The following is a 15958-nucleotide window of genomic DNA, read 5'->3' as shown; positions in this document are numbered from 1 at the left end:
TCAGAGCAGTGAGCAGAGCACATATATAAGCCACAAAGCAAGCTAAAAAAGAACCCACCCTGACAAATAACTGTTTTTTATTAATAAGGATGAAAAAGGGACATTCTTCAATTCGTCTTCACATGGCCTTGCTGCACATTGAGTTTTGTTTGAAAGGAAGAAAGAAAGAAAGCCTGTTTTCCAAATCTTTGGAGTGAGGAGGCTTTTCAAGGGGATCTTAATTAGCTGGGTCAGACTGACCTGTGTCAAAGGGAGCGAGGATTTGACTGTTCCAAAAGCAGAATAAAGGAGAATAATCAGTAATAATTCAGTCCATGCTGCTGTCACTGTGAAGGGAGGATAAAAAATAATAGTTGAAATTTCAAATACAAAAAGGGAAAAGATAATTAAAGTAGATGTTGGAGACACCATTCAAGTTTGGTGAACACGAACGCATGCTCTTGATCAACATTTTGCAACGTTTACCAATGCTGCCAAATTAGGCCAAAACCTTTCTTTGCTTGTTGTGGTAAAGACTGACTGGATAATTGGAACGCTCTGGAGCACTGTTTTTCATTCATCAATTTAATACAAAGCTTGCTACATAGTGTATTACAAATAAATCTTATTCATGAAAAGTATAGTTTGATATATTCCATGTTGCACCTAATAGAAGGTAACTACTAGCAACAGCATTAGATTTATTTATTGTTGTACAGTAGTTAAGGTTATGATACTTTACGATGGTGTGGAACAGCGCTGCATCATACTCAGTGCATGTTTAAAAAAAATAATCTAAAAAAGTATTCTATAACCCTGTAAGTGACTTGTTAAGTTGCTGTTATAATAAGTGTTTTTTATAGAGGATAAAGATTATATATATTTGTGACCACTGTTATATTTTCTGTCTACATTTATTGATGTGCCGTTTGTGTTCAAATGTCTGATAATTAAAGCGCTATAATTAGGGCTTTACAATAAATCGGCCAAAATTAGCTATTTTAAAATAGCTTAAACAAAATAAACATTAGAGCATTAGGCAGATATAATTACGTTCACACATTCCTCCCGCAAAAATCTGAAAAAAAATGTCAGTTAAACAAATACTTAAGAAAAAAGTTTTGTAAAGCAATTCAGATCTTTATTGTAAGAGTTAAGGTTCAAAACAAACAAAAAAAAGTTATTTCATCCATTATATATTTATTTTATTTATATTGTTGGTCACTTGTTATGACACCGTCACGGATGATCTCCAGTATAACTCAATTGGGGGCGCGACACATTTTAGAGATAAAAGGTAAGATAAACAAGTGTTCATCAATTTATAACTGAGGCTGTAGCTGTGTTTTGATAAATGGTAGTCGGCATACAAGTGCCACCATTTTTAAAAAGTTCCTCTGATGAACACCAAATAAAGTCCAGCTGGATGATCAGGGGTGGCATCAGAGCCATATATAGAGTTTGGCCAACTCGGCTCGAGCAAGCGCTGTGATTGGTCAACTGCTCGTCACATGACATATGGACGCCATCTTGTTACCCTGCTCAAACAGAGTTGGCCAAACTCCCGCTATATGTGGCTTTGGGTGGCATGTGTTGACAGCACCCCCTATCAGTCGCATATAAGTAATGCTTATCCTGTTTTGGGTCACGGGGAGCTGGAGCATGTCCCAGATGATTTGGGGCAAAAGGAACACCACATCCTGGACTGGTCATCGTGAATAATACACCTGAGTAAATGTTCTCTTGCTCGCAATTTTTTTTAGAACTTTTTGTTTGTAGTTCCTTTGCTCACAAACAATTACTAACGGCCTCAAGCAAGATCATATTTGAAAGCTTTTAATGTTTTTTAAGTAGACTTCGTAGAATTCCTTGTTGCTAAACAAAACCAAAAGGAAATCATAGCACACTAAAATCGAGAGTGTGTAAATTTTTAGTTACTTTTTTGGCTACCTGAAGTGTGTTACGCTGTATTGAGTCTATTTTGACCCTTATGAGCTACCATAGTTTTTACTCATTAACACTGAAGCAAGCTTTGAAAAATCCGGGTCGGTTTATGGGTATTTTTAACAACTTCATTACATCGTGTATTTATTGACATCGCACATCATTCTGTTCTTACACTGTCATACAAGCAGTTAATTCATAAACGTCTGTCTTAAAAGAAAAGGATGATCACGGTCCGAAGTTCCGAACGATGATCGCGGTCCGAAATTCCGAACGAGGTCTTGACAAATTTGACCACTTTCAAGACAGATGACGTAAGGAGGCGGGGAATGGTCAGCACCGATGTATACATGATTGACAGGTGCTTCGGGCCAATGACGGCAGCTCCTTGCGGCGGCGTCAACTCAGTCTCTGCGTCAACTTAGACGTGGTTGCCTTCTACCGGCAAAGCAACGAAACACCACCACATAAACAACATCTCGTCAAATTTGGCTTCTCTCGAAGACCACCTCCTCCTCCACTGTTGAGCAACCGCTGTAGATCTCAGAGTCGATCCACAATCCCTCATGTTACTACGCAACGACATCACCCTTACGACTTAGCAAGAAGGCGAGCTTGCTAGTTAGCTATCTCGCTAGCCAGTCGCAGTCGGGGCAACCGACCTACTTCATACCGCACTTACATCATCACACCTGGGAAGCAGTGGCTCTAGCAAGCAAGCCATTCCACGCGACCGATAGTGGGATAATAGTATGTCAACTTAGGTGGACCTGTCACATTCAACTATTGTGAGTTGAAGCACTTTCATCAGAAGGAAGGGAGCTGTCAAGACGGCAGCTTGTTTCATCATTCCTCGTGAGTAGAACCAATAATGGCCTTTTTAAAAGTCCTGCTGTATTTCTTATAGTTATTGTTGGCCAGATGGCACAGTTTTTTTTTGTGGAGCTGTTACTCCATCACATTGCTTTTTCAAACCAGTCGTTGGGTTAGAAACACATTAGGTGACGCTGGTCTGGGCCTAGCATATGCTAGTTGCCTGCTTACATAATGTTATTTATCTATTTTTGCTTATTTATTCTACATGTGAGTATACGACGATAATTAAAAACACTATTCCAGAAAGCGGGTGTATTCCACGTTGTTGAAATAACAAACCACTGAAGCTGCAGTCTTTATTAGCCAATGACCTGGTGTGCTAATGCTAACCGTGACGTTGTAGTTATGAAATGGGCTCACTTTGCACGCCATCGGCTCCGATGACAGCAAATTGCTCATTTAACCACCTTGTACCATAAAATGTGCTTTCAGGATTTTGACACAGAAGAGGAGTTATGTCCTGTCCATGTACCTCGGCTGCAAGGTTGTTTCTAAATACAGCTCAGCGAGGTAAGGAATGCTGAGGCTGCATGACATTGTTGTTTTGCTAACTTGTAGCTTGAAAGTAGGTCTCAAGCTAACCCCGATGGCAGTTTGTTTTGACATGTCAAGCGGCCAAAAGCGCACTGCATTTTTTTTTAAAGCAATGCGTTTGCGACTCGTGAACTGATTGTAATGAAATGTCACAAAGTATTTTATTTATTTTATTTATGTGTTTAAGAAAGATGCACACTAAGACTTTGACGACGTGTGTCAGACGTTCGTTGCTCCACCTTCATAGTCTAATTCAGTTACATTACATTTGGGCCGAGGCCAGAGTTTGGTAGAGTAGCCAAAACTGTACTCAAGTAAGAGTAATGTTACTTTAGAATATAAATCTTATTTCAGATTAAAAACGAATCCTCCAAATAGTTAAATAAGTATTCAGTACAGAAAAACTACTCAAGTATTGACCAAATGGCGAATAACTGCTGATAATAACTTGAATAACTTTTTCTTAAATCCATTTCATGTCAAATAAACAAAAATATAAAATAGGAATGTGCAATTTTAGATATTGAAACATATTGTTGATGTCAGGCAGAATCCTCTCATTTCTAAAACCACAACACACAAAAACGCCATGTTTGTTGAGCCATGGCGTTAACACTGTGTTGTCAACAAGAGCAAGGCATTTTCAACGTTTTAGATTGTGAGCTGACCAATAGTGGTAAAAATATAAAATGCACTAAATTTAGATATAGGAGGTTTTAAAACCAACACTGCTGTCTGATGTGCATACATTGCAGGTTGCTTTTTCTCCCAGTTCCGTTGAACGTGCACGACCCTTTCTGTAGCAAGAAAAGAAAGTCCAACAGGTCTTTCTGGGTCTGAGGAATTGCAGTTAACATTTACAAGACTGTGGTTGACCTATTTCTATTAGTTTTCTACTTTTTACTTTTTGTTAATAAGAGTATGAAAACCTATATAAAAAAAATTGTACATTTAGAACAGATATAAAATGTGTGATTAATCGTGAGTTAATTATTGAAGTCATGTGATTAATTACAATGAAAAATTGTATTCACCTGACGCGATAAAAAAAGAAGAAAAGATTATAAAAAATTTAGCTGATTAAAATTTTAATTGTAATTGATCGCATGACTTCACTAGTTAACTCACGATTAATCACAAATTTTATATCTGTTCTAAATGTACAATAAAGAAATTCTAGGTTTTCACGCACTAGTTAACAAAAGTGGGAAAAAATGTTTAACTAATAGAAATATTTAAAATGATTTTCTTTACGTCTATAGCCGTCAATGGCAGTGAATGAGTCAAGTAAAATTGGACACCTGATGACCTCCTACAGGCCCCTAATGTGCCACAGCACAGTGGTTGGAAATCATATTTGATAAACTGCAAATAAGAGAGTATAAAAATACAGCAGTATGATTCATTTGCGTTGGCAATCATACCATTCAGCATTTTTAAATGTTTAAAAAAGGCCTTGAGTTTGAGTTTCTGCGCCAAAATTCACTGAAGCTGTCATGCGTCACCTTGCTAGATATTTTAATACAATATTTAAAGAGTATACTGATATGTAAGATAAGATATTCCTTTGACCATCAGTGACAAATCATTTACAGAAATCCAAATACTTGCAATTTTGTTGTAGTCGCACAGCTTGGACTAGTTTGCCTTTTTATTGCACATTTCGAGCCAAAGCTTCTTTTGCCGTCTCCACTCTAGGATTGTCCTGCTCCCGGTTGCAGTTTTATTCCCTGAGTCGTCATGGTCCCAGGGACGCTCATCTACCGCCCCACGTGCGAGTGAGATCATTTTCCGAGACCGCAGTCTGCTTTGCCTCCAAAGACGGCACCACAAAGGACACCGGCAGCGATGGCGGGAAGGTAATCTTGTGGAACGCCGTCTCGTGGTCGGAGATGATGCAAATGTACAGTAACGCGCTATCGTGCTTCCACAGAAAAGCATCAGTGAGGCGAAAAGGGCCTCGGGTTCCGGAGGCTCCGGCAAGGGAGGGAGTCAGCTCCGTTGCCCCAAATGCGGAGACCCCTGCACACATGTGGAAACTTTTGTTTGTGAGTAAACATGACAGGAGCATAAATTGGCGATCGGATGGTGTACTTGCTGTATTTCTGCACTGCTGCCATTGTGTAACTTTTATGCAAGTGACTCAAACTCTGATGTTTGGCAATGACCTGTTGCTGCATTCCAGACTTCTTGGAAGTAGGATAAATATACCACGCACATTTCCATGGTCTGACCACAAAGAGTTGCAGTTGATAGTAAACAAAAAAACATGCCTGACAACCACAGTAAGCCCAAGCGTGCTTTTTAGGATTCAACGTACATTTGAGTCGCTGTGCTAAATTTAAACACACTATGAACGTTTTGCTCAACTAGTAACTGAAGATGTCAATCAAAACCGCATATTTTCTCATTAGCTTGTGGCCATAGTCTTGTAGCTGCATTTTTTCTTTAATGACTTACAATTTTTTATTTTTACAAAACAAATGTTTTTTTTAACTTTTAAATAGAGATGTCAGGTAATTTTTTAATCGCATGACTTCAATAGTTAACTCACGATTAATCACACATTTTATATCTGTTCTAAATGTACAATACTTTTTTTTCCTAAGTTTCATACTCTTGTTAACATAAAACTGGGAAAATATGTAAAACTAATATAAATATGGCTGTATCTTTTAGTCATTGATACAGTAATTTTATAGTAATTTAGTTAAAATTTAAAAAGATGTATGAGTGTGATATTGATTTGTGTTGAGGTCATTTTTCTGCCACTAGATGGCATCATTGCATTTGTAAGACGGTGACAGCTCGGTGCATTTTTCTTTTGATATTAAGAGCTATCTAATCTTTAACATGAAGTAACTTGAGGAATTCTGCACATTTTTAAAATTGTAAAATACAACTTGTCCCCAGTCTCCACAAATATATGCATTATTATTAAATTTATTACTGCTAAATGTTGACGTTGACGTGTCTGCTGCGTTTTGATTTGAATTCCCCCAGTACAGGTTTTCCAAGTAAGGGGTGGTTATTAACTCATTCAATGCCGTTGACGGCTATAGACGTAAAAAAAATTCATCTAAACTATTTCTATTAGTTTGACTTTTTTTTTTTTACGACAGTATTAAAACCTAGAAAAAAAATATTGTACATTTAGAACAGATATAAAATTTGTGATTAATCAAGAGTTAACTGTTGAAGTCATGCAATTAATTACAATTAAAAATTAAAATGGCCTGACGCGATTTAAAAAAAGAAAAGAAAAGATTATTAAAAATTTGATACGTCAGGCAATTAAATTTTTTAATCGTAATTAATCGCATAACTTCTCGAGTTAACTCGCAATTAATCGCACATTTTCTGTTCTAAATGTACAAAAAAAATCTAGGTTTTCATACTCTTGTTAACAAAAGTGGATTTTTTTTTTAAATCTAAGAAATAGTTCAAATTAATTTTTGACGTCTAGAGCTGTCAATGGCAGTGAATAAGTTAATCGCGCATTTAAAAAAATAAAAGACTAGTGTGAAAGGAACTTTAAATTACCTAAAATTTAATGCACTAATTTTGACACTCTACTTTTAAAATGTTCCAGCAGTGCTTTAGTTTAATTTACGGTGTGTCTGGTTGTCTCTCTTTCTTCAAGCATCAACTCGATTTGTCAAATGTGAAAAATGCCACCACTTTTTTGTGGTCTTGTCCGAGACGGACTCCAAGAAGGGACTAAACAAAGAGCCCGAGTCTGCAGCGGAGGCTGTAAAGCTGGCATTTGCACAGAAACCGCCCCCTCCTCCCAAGAAGGTGAGAAACAAAACAAACGAATGAGATAAGCGCTGTCCCATCCACATTATTTATTGCATTATACATTCATGCTAATTGTTGCCCCCCTCCCATTTTAGATCTACGCTTATCTTGACAAGTATGTGGTGGGCCAGTCCTTTGCTAAGAAGGTGCTGGCTGTGGCCGTGTACAATCACTACAAGCGCATCTACAACAACATCCCTGCCGGCAGTCGTCATCAGGTGGAGGTGGAGAAACAACCCTCCCTCACACCCCGTGGTCAGTACTTTTGTTTTTGTTTGTTTGCCAGCTTGGTTTTTAATAATGGCTTACTAAATTTAAAATGAACTCGTTGCTTGGCACAACGGTTGGAGTCAAGTGCCGCCGACTTGTAAGCACGGAGGACTGATAAACGGCGGTTGCATAATTTTGCATCACTTATTGGCTGTATAATTTGGCATTTGTTCAATAATGATGTCAGACTGCATTGCGTTGCTAGCATGTGTAGCGCTAATGATAATATTGATGTGAGCACTTTGATCCTCTCCCTTATAGAGCTAGAGATGAGAAGGCGAGAGGATGAATACAGATTTACAAGTAAGTGATCGGGCCGCCATCATTTTATATGTCCAACATGTAGCTTTTGATTTCTTTGCCATATATTGTACAAATGCCAACATTTTACAGACCTGATTCTTTTTCGGCATGCTTTTCTGTCCAATAAAAGAATAGATAGAGCTGGAAATGGAAAAAAAAAAACTGATGCTGTGCAATCAATGCTTCCTGATGACTATTCCTTCTGAAAATGAAAATTAGGGTTTGATATAAAAAAAAAAATAAAAAATCGAATTTTTCTTTTTGAGCGTGATATAGATTCATAAAACCATAAAGCAATTATTTTAATCTCTTTTTTCGCATAAATTAACCAGAAAATATCATTTTAATAGCCGCATTTTTTTTGTATATTACTCGTTTCTTGAAATTTACTCTTCAAATGTATTTTCTTATATTTATGAAAGACATTAATTATTGCACTTTATGACAATTCAGAATTTGTATTTGCAATTATTGAATTCGAATTATGAAAATATATTCATCTCATCCATGCTGATGTCAGTCATTATGTCACACTTAAGTGTTTATAACGTGTTGTTTTGATTAATGAATAAATCAAACTTTAAAATACTCTTAGGAAGAGTAAAAAAAAAAAAGTATATTGTAAGCGAGTTGTGCTGGGAAATGGAATTTACACTGCAAAAAGTACACGTGACGAAAGTTAAGGCTCAACAATGTATAAAAAGTGAGCATATACTAGCAGTCCACTTCTTCCAGTATGAAATGATATGACAGCTGTTATGCACTTTGTGGCTTGACCTCCCCCGGATAAGATATCAAAACGGTGCCAGTTACTCGGCAGACAATAAGATAAAGTATCCCACTGACCTACATTCACATCTGCACTTTGCTATTTACAATCCTGCCCCCGCTCACTTTCCACATCCACGCCGGCACGTACTCCGCCGCGTCCATTTTTAGTCCTCATCTCGTTTATATCACTGCTCGCATTGAACGACGAAGAAATGACCCATTTCAGCTTTGCGCCTCTTAATGCAGTTTGCCAAACGTCTTCTCCGAAGTGTAACCAGGCCGCCATGTTTGTTTTGTGGTTGCAGAGCTGCTGCAGATCGCCGGGATCAGCCCCCACGGCAACGCTTTGGGAGCCTCCATGCAGCAGCAGACCAGCCAGCAGGCACCCCAGGAGAGGAGGGGCGGGGAGGTGCTGGACTCCACACACGTCGACATTAAACTGGAGAAGAGCAACATCATACTTCTCGGTCCAACTGGCTCAGGTACCGTCGTTTTTCACAGGTTGTTGACTTCAAAGCCTTATTAATAGAAACTTCAACGCTCCAATGTGTGCCGGTCAATATTTTCACAGGGAAAACGTTGTTGGCGCAGACGCTGGCTCGCTGCCTGGATGTTCCCTTTGCGATATGCGACTGCACCACCCTCACTCAGGCCGGTTACGTGGGAGAAGATATCGAGTCGGTTATTGCCAAACTGCTGCAAGATGCCAACTACTCGGTGGACAAAGCGCAGCAAGGTTGTTGGCCTGGGAGGAAAAAAAAATGGGGGAACGCATTCCAACACCCACCGCCCATAACATGTCATAAGGAAGCTGAAGTAAATTCTAGCGATAGACCGATACCGATTATTACTAGTCAAGGAGGCCGAGAACCGATATTTGCAGCCAATATTTAATTGCAGTAAAACAGAAAATATGAACGTAAAAAAAAAAAATGCCATTGAGCATATTTATTAAATGTATTTTTGTCTTTTAATTTAAACAAAACCGTTACTGAAATGTTAAACTTTCACTTATTGTTTAAATTTTGAGCAAAAATAAAAAAGTACAGTGAATTCCCGGCAGCATCTCTTATAAAGTGACATTTTAAATAAATACATTCATAAAAAGTTCCCTGAAGTTAACCCAGTTTTCAATTCATCCGTTAAGATCAATGAACGACAAATGCTTGCGAACTTAGCAAATTTGGGCTTTCCGTCAGGGTTCGTAAAAGATTTCCTGAGATGTTGAAACATTTCTTTGCAACAAGAAAAGCTGCTTGTGACAACTAAAAACTGTCTGAACATCTTCGCAACATTTTGCCACCAAAATTCACTAAGTTGGCAAATATTTGCCGCTCATTGAGAGATAGCAGCTTTATCGGACTTCTGACTTGCAAAATAGGCCGATGCCGATTTTCGTCAAAATAACTAATATTGGCATCGATAATAGGCTGATCATCAGTCTATCCCTTGTAAATTCATAGATTTGTTTCTAAAAATGACATGTTTGACGCTAATTGCTGAAAAGACTGACACTGTGTTAATGAATTGTAGAGGTGTAGTGTGACATTTTTCCCCAACCATTTAAATTTGGCACTGTTCTCTGTGGTGTCAAATTTTGAAGACATGTATTTATTGTTTTACAGGGACTTCATCATCTGCACTAGAAATATATTTTTTGGTCTCATCCATGTTAGAGGAAAAATATTAGAAACGTTTCTCAGTGCAATTTACCACCGCAAGTTAGAATCGATTTTTGAGGCGTACCCAATTTTCAGGAAAGAGTGATGAATTGTGATTATGAGCTCAAATAGCAATTGGGGGTTATTACAGGAAATTCGATGGGGGAGTTTGGACATGAGAAAGTTATTGGTTGGCCAACTTTGATGTCTTCATGTGCAGGTATTGTGTTTCTGGATGAGGTGGACAAGATCGGCAGCGTGCCTGGAATTCATCAACTGAGGGATGTGGGAGGAGAGGGAGTCCAGCAGGTCAGAATTTCAAGTGCAGCTCTGGAACATTACTTCATTGTAGGGCTGATTTAAAAAAAAAAATAGAAATAAAAATTATAATCTAATTGGATTTTTTTTTCCCCCTCAATATTGCAATTTGGATTTTATTGTAATTATTTTTTTCAAAGTCCTACAAGCAATAAATTGTAAATCAAATTAGTAAATATTTTGGGTTTAGAGGTTGGATTTACACTAAAATAAAGGCAAATGAAATGAACTATGAATTAACTCATTCACTGCCATTGACGGCTATAGACGTCAAAAATTCATTTGAACTATTTCTATTAGTTTAACATTTTTTTTCCACTTTTGTTAACAAGAGTGTGAAAACCTAGAATTGTTTTATTGTACATTTAGAACAGATATAAAATGTGTGATTAATCGTGAATTGACTAGTGAAGTCATGCGTTTATTTACAATTAAAAATTTAAGCGCCTGACGCCTCAAATTTTTCATATATATTTTTTTTTTAATCACGTCAAGTGAATAAAATTTTTTATAGTAATTGGTCACATGACTTCAATAATGAATCTATTCTAAATGTACAATATATATATATATATTTTTTTTTTTAGGTTTTCATACTCTTATTAACAAAAGTGGAAAACTAATAGAAATAGTTCAAATGAATTTTTGACGTCTATAGCCGTCAATGGCAGTGAATGAGTAAATATTAATGTAATGGTCTGTGTAAAGACAACATTCAAAACTGGCGCTCCAGGAAGCAGCCAACCAGGAACGAGCGTGAAACCAGCCCACCAATCAGGAGTGAGCACAGTCCTAATTTACATAGGCCACTGATAGTATCTTGCCTCCATCGCTTTGGCTCGAAGGAAAACGTTGAATCTCCGCCCACAAACATCCCAGACAGGATAAAACAAATCCTTGGGACCATACCTTTTAAATATTTATTTTCTACTGTGTGTACAAAGTAGTAAACTAAAGGAAGCACTTTTCTCTTTTCTTAACTTTGCTTTTTTTGCCTTCCTGTCAGGGGTTGCTTAAACTCTTAGAGGGCACAATTGTCAACGTTCCTGAGAAAAACTCCCGCAAGCTGCGAGGCGAGACGGTCCAGGTGGACACAACAAACATCCTGTTTGTTGCTTCCGGTGCCTTTAATGGACTTGACCGAATCATAAGCAGAAGAAAGAACGAAAAGGTCATTTTTCCCATCCACAAACATCCCCTCTGTTTGTTTTTTGTGTGCTTTTGCTCACCGTTGCCCCCCGTTGCAGTATTTGGGCTTCGGAACCCCCTCCAATCTTGGAAAGGGGCGCCGCGCGGCAGCTGCGGCGGACCTGGCCAACACCAGCGGCGAGACGGACACGGTGGCCGAGATCGAGGAGAAGGACAGGCTGCTGAAGCACGTGGAGGCCCGAGACCTGATAGAATTTGGAATGATCCCGGAGTTCGTGGGCCGCCTCCCCGTGGTGGTTCCGCTCCACAGCCTGGATGAAGAAACGCTGGTCCGTATCTTGACCGAGCCGCGCAATGCCGTGGTGCCGCAGTACCAAGCGCTCTTCAGCATGGATAAAGTAAGCGGGCCGGCGTCGCCGCTTCAACTCCAAAACAATTTTTACCGTCAAGAAGCATTCTCGTGATTATTTGGAGATGTTGCTTGAAGCGTAAACAAGAAATGTTTTTGTTGTTTCAGTGTGAACTGAACGTGACCCAAGATGCTTTGAAGGCCATCGCTCGCATGGCTCTGGAGAGGAAAACCGGAGCGCGTGGCCTCAGATCAATTATGGTGTGTAATTCTAAATTTGCCGTGTCTCAGCTTTTTCTTCTTTTTCGGGCAGAAGTTTTTCATTTTGATGTTGTTTTGTGTAGCGGTCAGGCATGGGCCAAGTGAAGACAACAAATAGTTATTTTAACTTTCTCCACATTTTGTGAAGACACATTTATTATTTAGGTCAATCATTTTTTTTTATAAAAAAAAAAAAAAGCTTACATAATGTGCAAAATTGATCATGTCACACTTAAAAGAAGGACCAGAACCAACTAGCGTAAGATGGCGACCCCAAGTGGATAAAAATAATACCTCCACTTCACGTTGACATTTTGTTGCTTAATGCTTTAACGCTAAATAAGTTTGTATCCTACTGAGTCGAAAGAAACATAGCTACAGCTCACTTAATGTTTTCATTATCCGCCGCAGGAAAAGCTTCTGCTGGAGCCGATGTTTGAGGTGCCGCACTCTGACATCATGGCCGTCGAGTTGAACAAAGACGTGGTCCAAGGGAAGACGGAGCCCAGATACATCAGGTGAGTGTCACTTCGACAATACAGAGCACAAAACTACAGCTGAACCATTATGGGAAAAAAATCCTAACGCGATCCCCCCCCCCCCCCCCAAAAAAAAAAAAAAAGATTGCGATTGCGGCCCTTTTTGATTAAATTTTTTACTTTTTTTTTTTTTAGATGACAGGATCTTAAGATAAAGGCAAATTAAGCCATTATATCAGTTTTTCTACTACAATTACATTTATAGTTACAATTTACCACTTCAACATATCCAACTTTTCATGTTGCATGTAAACACTGCACTTTTTAAACACTGCATTTATCAATAAATAAATTCGATATACATATTTAAAAAAATAAAACTTAGCGATCTCCAGTCAGTAAACACATACATGCTCAATGAAATCATACCTGCTTATATGACATAGCATTTTCCGATTTGATTTAAAAAAAAAACAACAAAAAAAACACTAGCATTCTGTAGCAATCGTTGTGGGTGGGTCACGGGTTGCGTAGTTTCCCATGGTCTGGGCGGGCCATGAACGCAACACAGACTTTTATTTTGGTAAGCTAAGCGCGTTCGGAGCTGTTGTATTCTGGCGTGATTACGGCCGACAGTTATGCCAATATTTTCCCCATTTTTTTGGGGGGGAAAATGAATATCATCTCAAAATATCTTTTTCTATGACTACTGATAATCGGAATTGGGAAAAAAAAACATATCAGTCTATCTCTAAACAATACAGACGCTCCCCACCTTACGAACGAGTTACGTTCCGGACGATCGTTCGTAAGGTGAATTTGTTCGTAAGTTGCTTCAGTGCTATATTTTGTATTATAATTTATGTTTAAAGCCTATATAAGTATATTGAAGGTTTATATAAGTATGTTTAAGGCTTGTACAAGTAACCTGCATTGGTTTGTACTGAAAAAAACTTAATAAAATGGAGAGAATACGTACAGTACTGTACTGTACTACGTATGTTAGAGAGAGAGAGCGAAAGACACACACAGTATGTACATGTACGTAATAAGATAAATAAAATGAAGTTTAACTTACTTTTGGAAGATGTACTCGATGCTTAAGGAGATGATGGAGGAGGAGGAAGAGGAGGATTTTATATCATGAGAGATTCTTCGTCGTCGCTGGAATCGGCTTCAAAAGTTATTTCCTGCTTCATGGGGACCGGCGTTTCTTCCTCCTCCTCCTCCTCCTCGCCACGTTGCTCAGCCTCCAATGAGCTCTCACAGCGCCAATCGTCGGTATTAGCGGCGGAAAGAAGCACTACGCGCAATACAAAATCTAACTTACAGCATTTCTTTCCAAACATTTTTCGACATACTGTACGCGCAGAAATGTTCGTATGTACCGTTGTTCGCAACTCGAATGTTCGTAAGTAGGGGAGCGTCTGTATATACAGTACGACATGGGCATTAAATTAGTTTTAAGTTGCATTAAATTAGATGCGATGATACCTGCAAAAACGGTAGTATTGCAATTACTGAATATTGGAACGAGAGAAGAAAAGAGGACGATAATCATTCATCCGCAGTTATGACTACGTGTTAATATGTCTTCTTGCGGACCTAAACCTTTCTCTCACAACTGAGCCTAAATGACCCTCCGCGTGTGTTGCAGGACGCCGGCCAAGGAGCAGGCGGAAGAGGACTACGATTCTGGCATCGAGGAGGAGAACTGGCCTCGACAGGCGGACGCTGCCAACAACTAAACCACGTCGGCCATTTCACATTGACAGTTTGTCACCTTTTGTGATACCAACTCCGTTTTTTTTTTTGTTTGTTTTCGAGGCCCTACAAGCAAAATATGGACATTTGAGGGATAATGAAGGCGGTTGTGACTGAGGATGTTGTCTTCATGAACAAGTAGTGTAACAACGTCGGGTTCTGTGTGTGTGTGTCTGTATGTGTGTGTCTCGCAGCGCACTCGCAGGTTGGACCTTTATACAATTATTTCAATCTCTGGTGATTGTTAACATTTTATCTATATAAAGATAATACCTTTTTTTTTTTTTATTCGTGAGAGGGCGTTTGTAGCGAGGTGATTTTCTTCTTTTTTTTTCTTCTCTTGTGACTTGGCAGTCCACGGACAAGGGAAGCAAAAAAAAAAGAATAGATGGCACCAAAAAATGTGAGAAGCATGGAAAGGTGGCCATGTCAAATAATGCCTTATATCAGGAGGGCATGATATTCCATGAGCGCATCAATATTTTGATGATATCCTCTCTAGCACCATTATCATAATGGTGTCCATATATTAGTACGATTGGGCTAGCAATGTGGAAAGTGAATCAAGTGATGTTGATGCCCTTCAAAAAAAGAAAAAAAAAAGTATGAAGCAAAACTAACACGAGCGGCTCAACAAACAGAACGCAAGAAGAGTTGGGGAGCGTTGAAGCAGCCACAATGGTTATTAGCTCATTTTTGGTGTTCAGCCCACTTTTTAGAAATTATGAAATGATACTGTATATACATACATGTGTGTATTTCGGACTCAGAGGGTTGCTTAGCAAATAGGGTTTATGTCATTGAGATTTCAACTTTTGTGTGTTTCTTTCTCTTTATGTTATCAGGATTCTCCATCACACAAATCATCTTGGGAAAAAGTTGTAAAGGGCGTCCCAAAAGGACTTGATTGTTACTTTTATGTCTCTCGCTCATCTTTTAGTGACGTCATATTCTGTTGCTATTAAGATTCTTTTCAACTGAACCACACGGCTTGTTGCTAAAATGTGCTTTGAGATGATTAAACTAGATTTGATCTCCCTGCTTTTAAGATCCTTTTTTTTTTCTTTCTTAAACGGATTCTTTCAGTCGACTGTTACACAACACAATTGTGACACCCTCAACCCCCATACAATGTAATTGTTCAAAATTTAAATAAAATTTATATCTGTATAGACTTTAACAAGTAGTGTCTGTTTGTGTGGCGGGCCATGCATTTGGTACCTGGCGAGCCTTAGTGATGAGGACTCCTCTATACACTCTAAAAAGACAATTGTTGAACCAATTTAAGATTACAAATTGAATTGTTGACCAATTTGGAGAAAAAAAAAATCTCTTCAATCGGTAACACACGGTCAAATTAAATAATCCAAAGTAGTGAATATCCTATAAAATCCTTGAAAAAACAAAACAAAGTAGTGAATATATTAGGTTTAATTATATTCACTTTGGATTGATTTTGGATTAATTTTAAAATGACAGAATAAATACTAGAAATACTC

General features: G+C 38.3%; 1 protein-coding gene across 2 annotated transcripts; it reads left to right on the top strand.

The window, feature by feature from the left end:
- The first annotated feature begins 82 nt into the window (after positions 1-82).
- On the top strand, positions 83-15634 carry clpxb (caseinolytic mitochondrial matrix peptidase chaperone subunit Xb). Of its 2 annotated transcripts, XM_077568808.1 has the most exons (15): positions 83-2778; positions 3232-3309; positions 5032-5192; positions 5267-5381; positions 6977-7131; positions 7230-7389; positions 7666-7707; positions 8784-8960; positions 9050-9214; positions 10360-10448; positions 11464-11628; positions 11705-12004; positions 12124-12216; positions 12628-12734; positions 14353-15634. In XM_077568808.1, exons 2-15 carry the CDS (start codon positions 3255-3257, stop codon positions 14441-14443), a joined length of 1875 nt encoding a protein of 624 aa, XP_077424934.1. In that variant the 5' UTR covers positions 83-2778; positions 3232-3254; the 3' UTR covers positions 14444-15634. The 2 variants fall into 2 exon arrangements, with proteins under 2 accessions (XP_077424934.1, XP_077424935.1); XM_077568809.1 differs by lacking the exon at positions 7666-7707.
- The last annotated feature ends 324 nt before the right edge of the window (positions 15635-15958 follow it).

The sequence above is a fragment of the Vanacampus margaritifer genome, chromosome 6, assembly GCF_051991255.1.
Source record: "Vanacampus margaritifer isolate UIUO_Vmar chromosome 6, RoL_Vmar_1.0, whole genome shotgun sequence".
NCBI classification, from domain to species: Eukaryota; Metazoa; Chordata; class Actinopteri; order Syngnathiformes; family Syngnathidae; genus Vanacampus; species Vanacampus margaritifer.
This window is presented reverse-complemented; position numbering and strand designations above follow the sequence as displayed.

Excerpts from the sequence above, each read along its gene's own strand:
- clpxb (XM_077568808.1), top strand. The coding sequence starts at position 3,255 with ATGTCCTGTCCATGTACCTCGGCTGCAAGGTTGTTTCTAAATACAGCT. Across the intron at positions 5,382-6,976 it reads ACATGTGGAAACTTTTGTTT|CATCAACTCGATTTGTCAAA; the intron begins GTGAGTAAACAT and ends TCTTTCTTCAAG. Across the intron at positions 12,217-12,627 it reads GTGGCCTCAGATCAATTATG|GAAAAGCTTCTGCTGGAGCC; the intron begins GTGTGTAATTCT and ends TATCCGCCGCAG.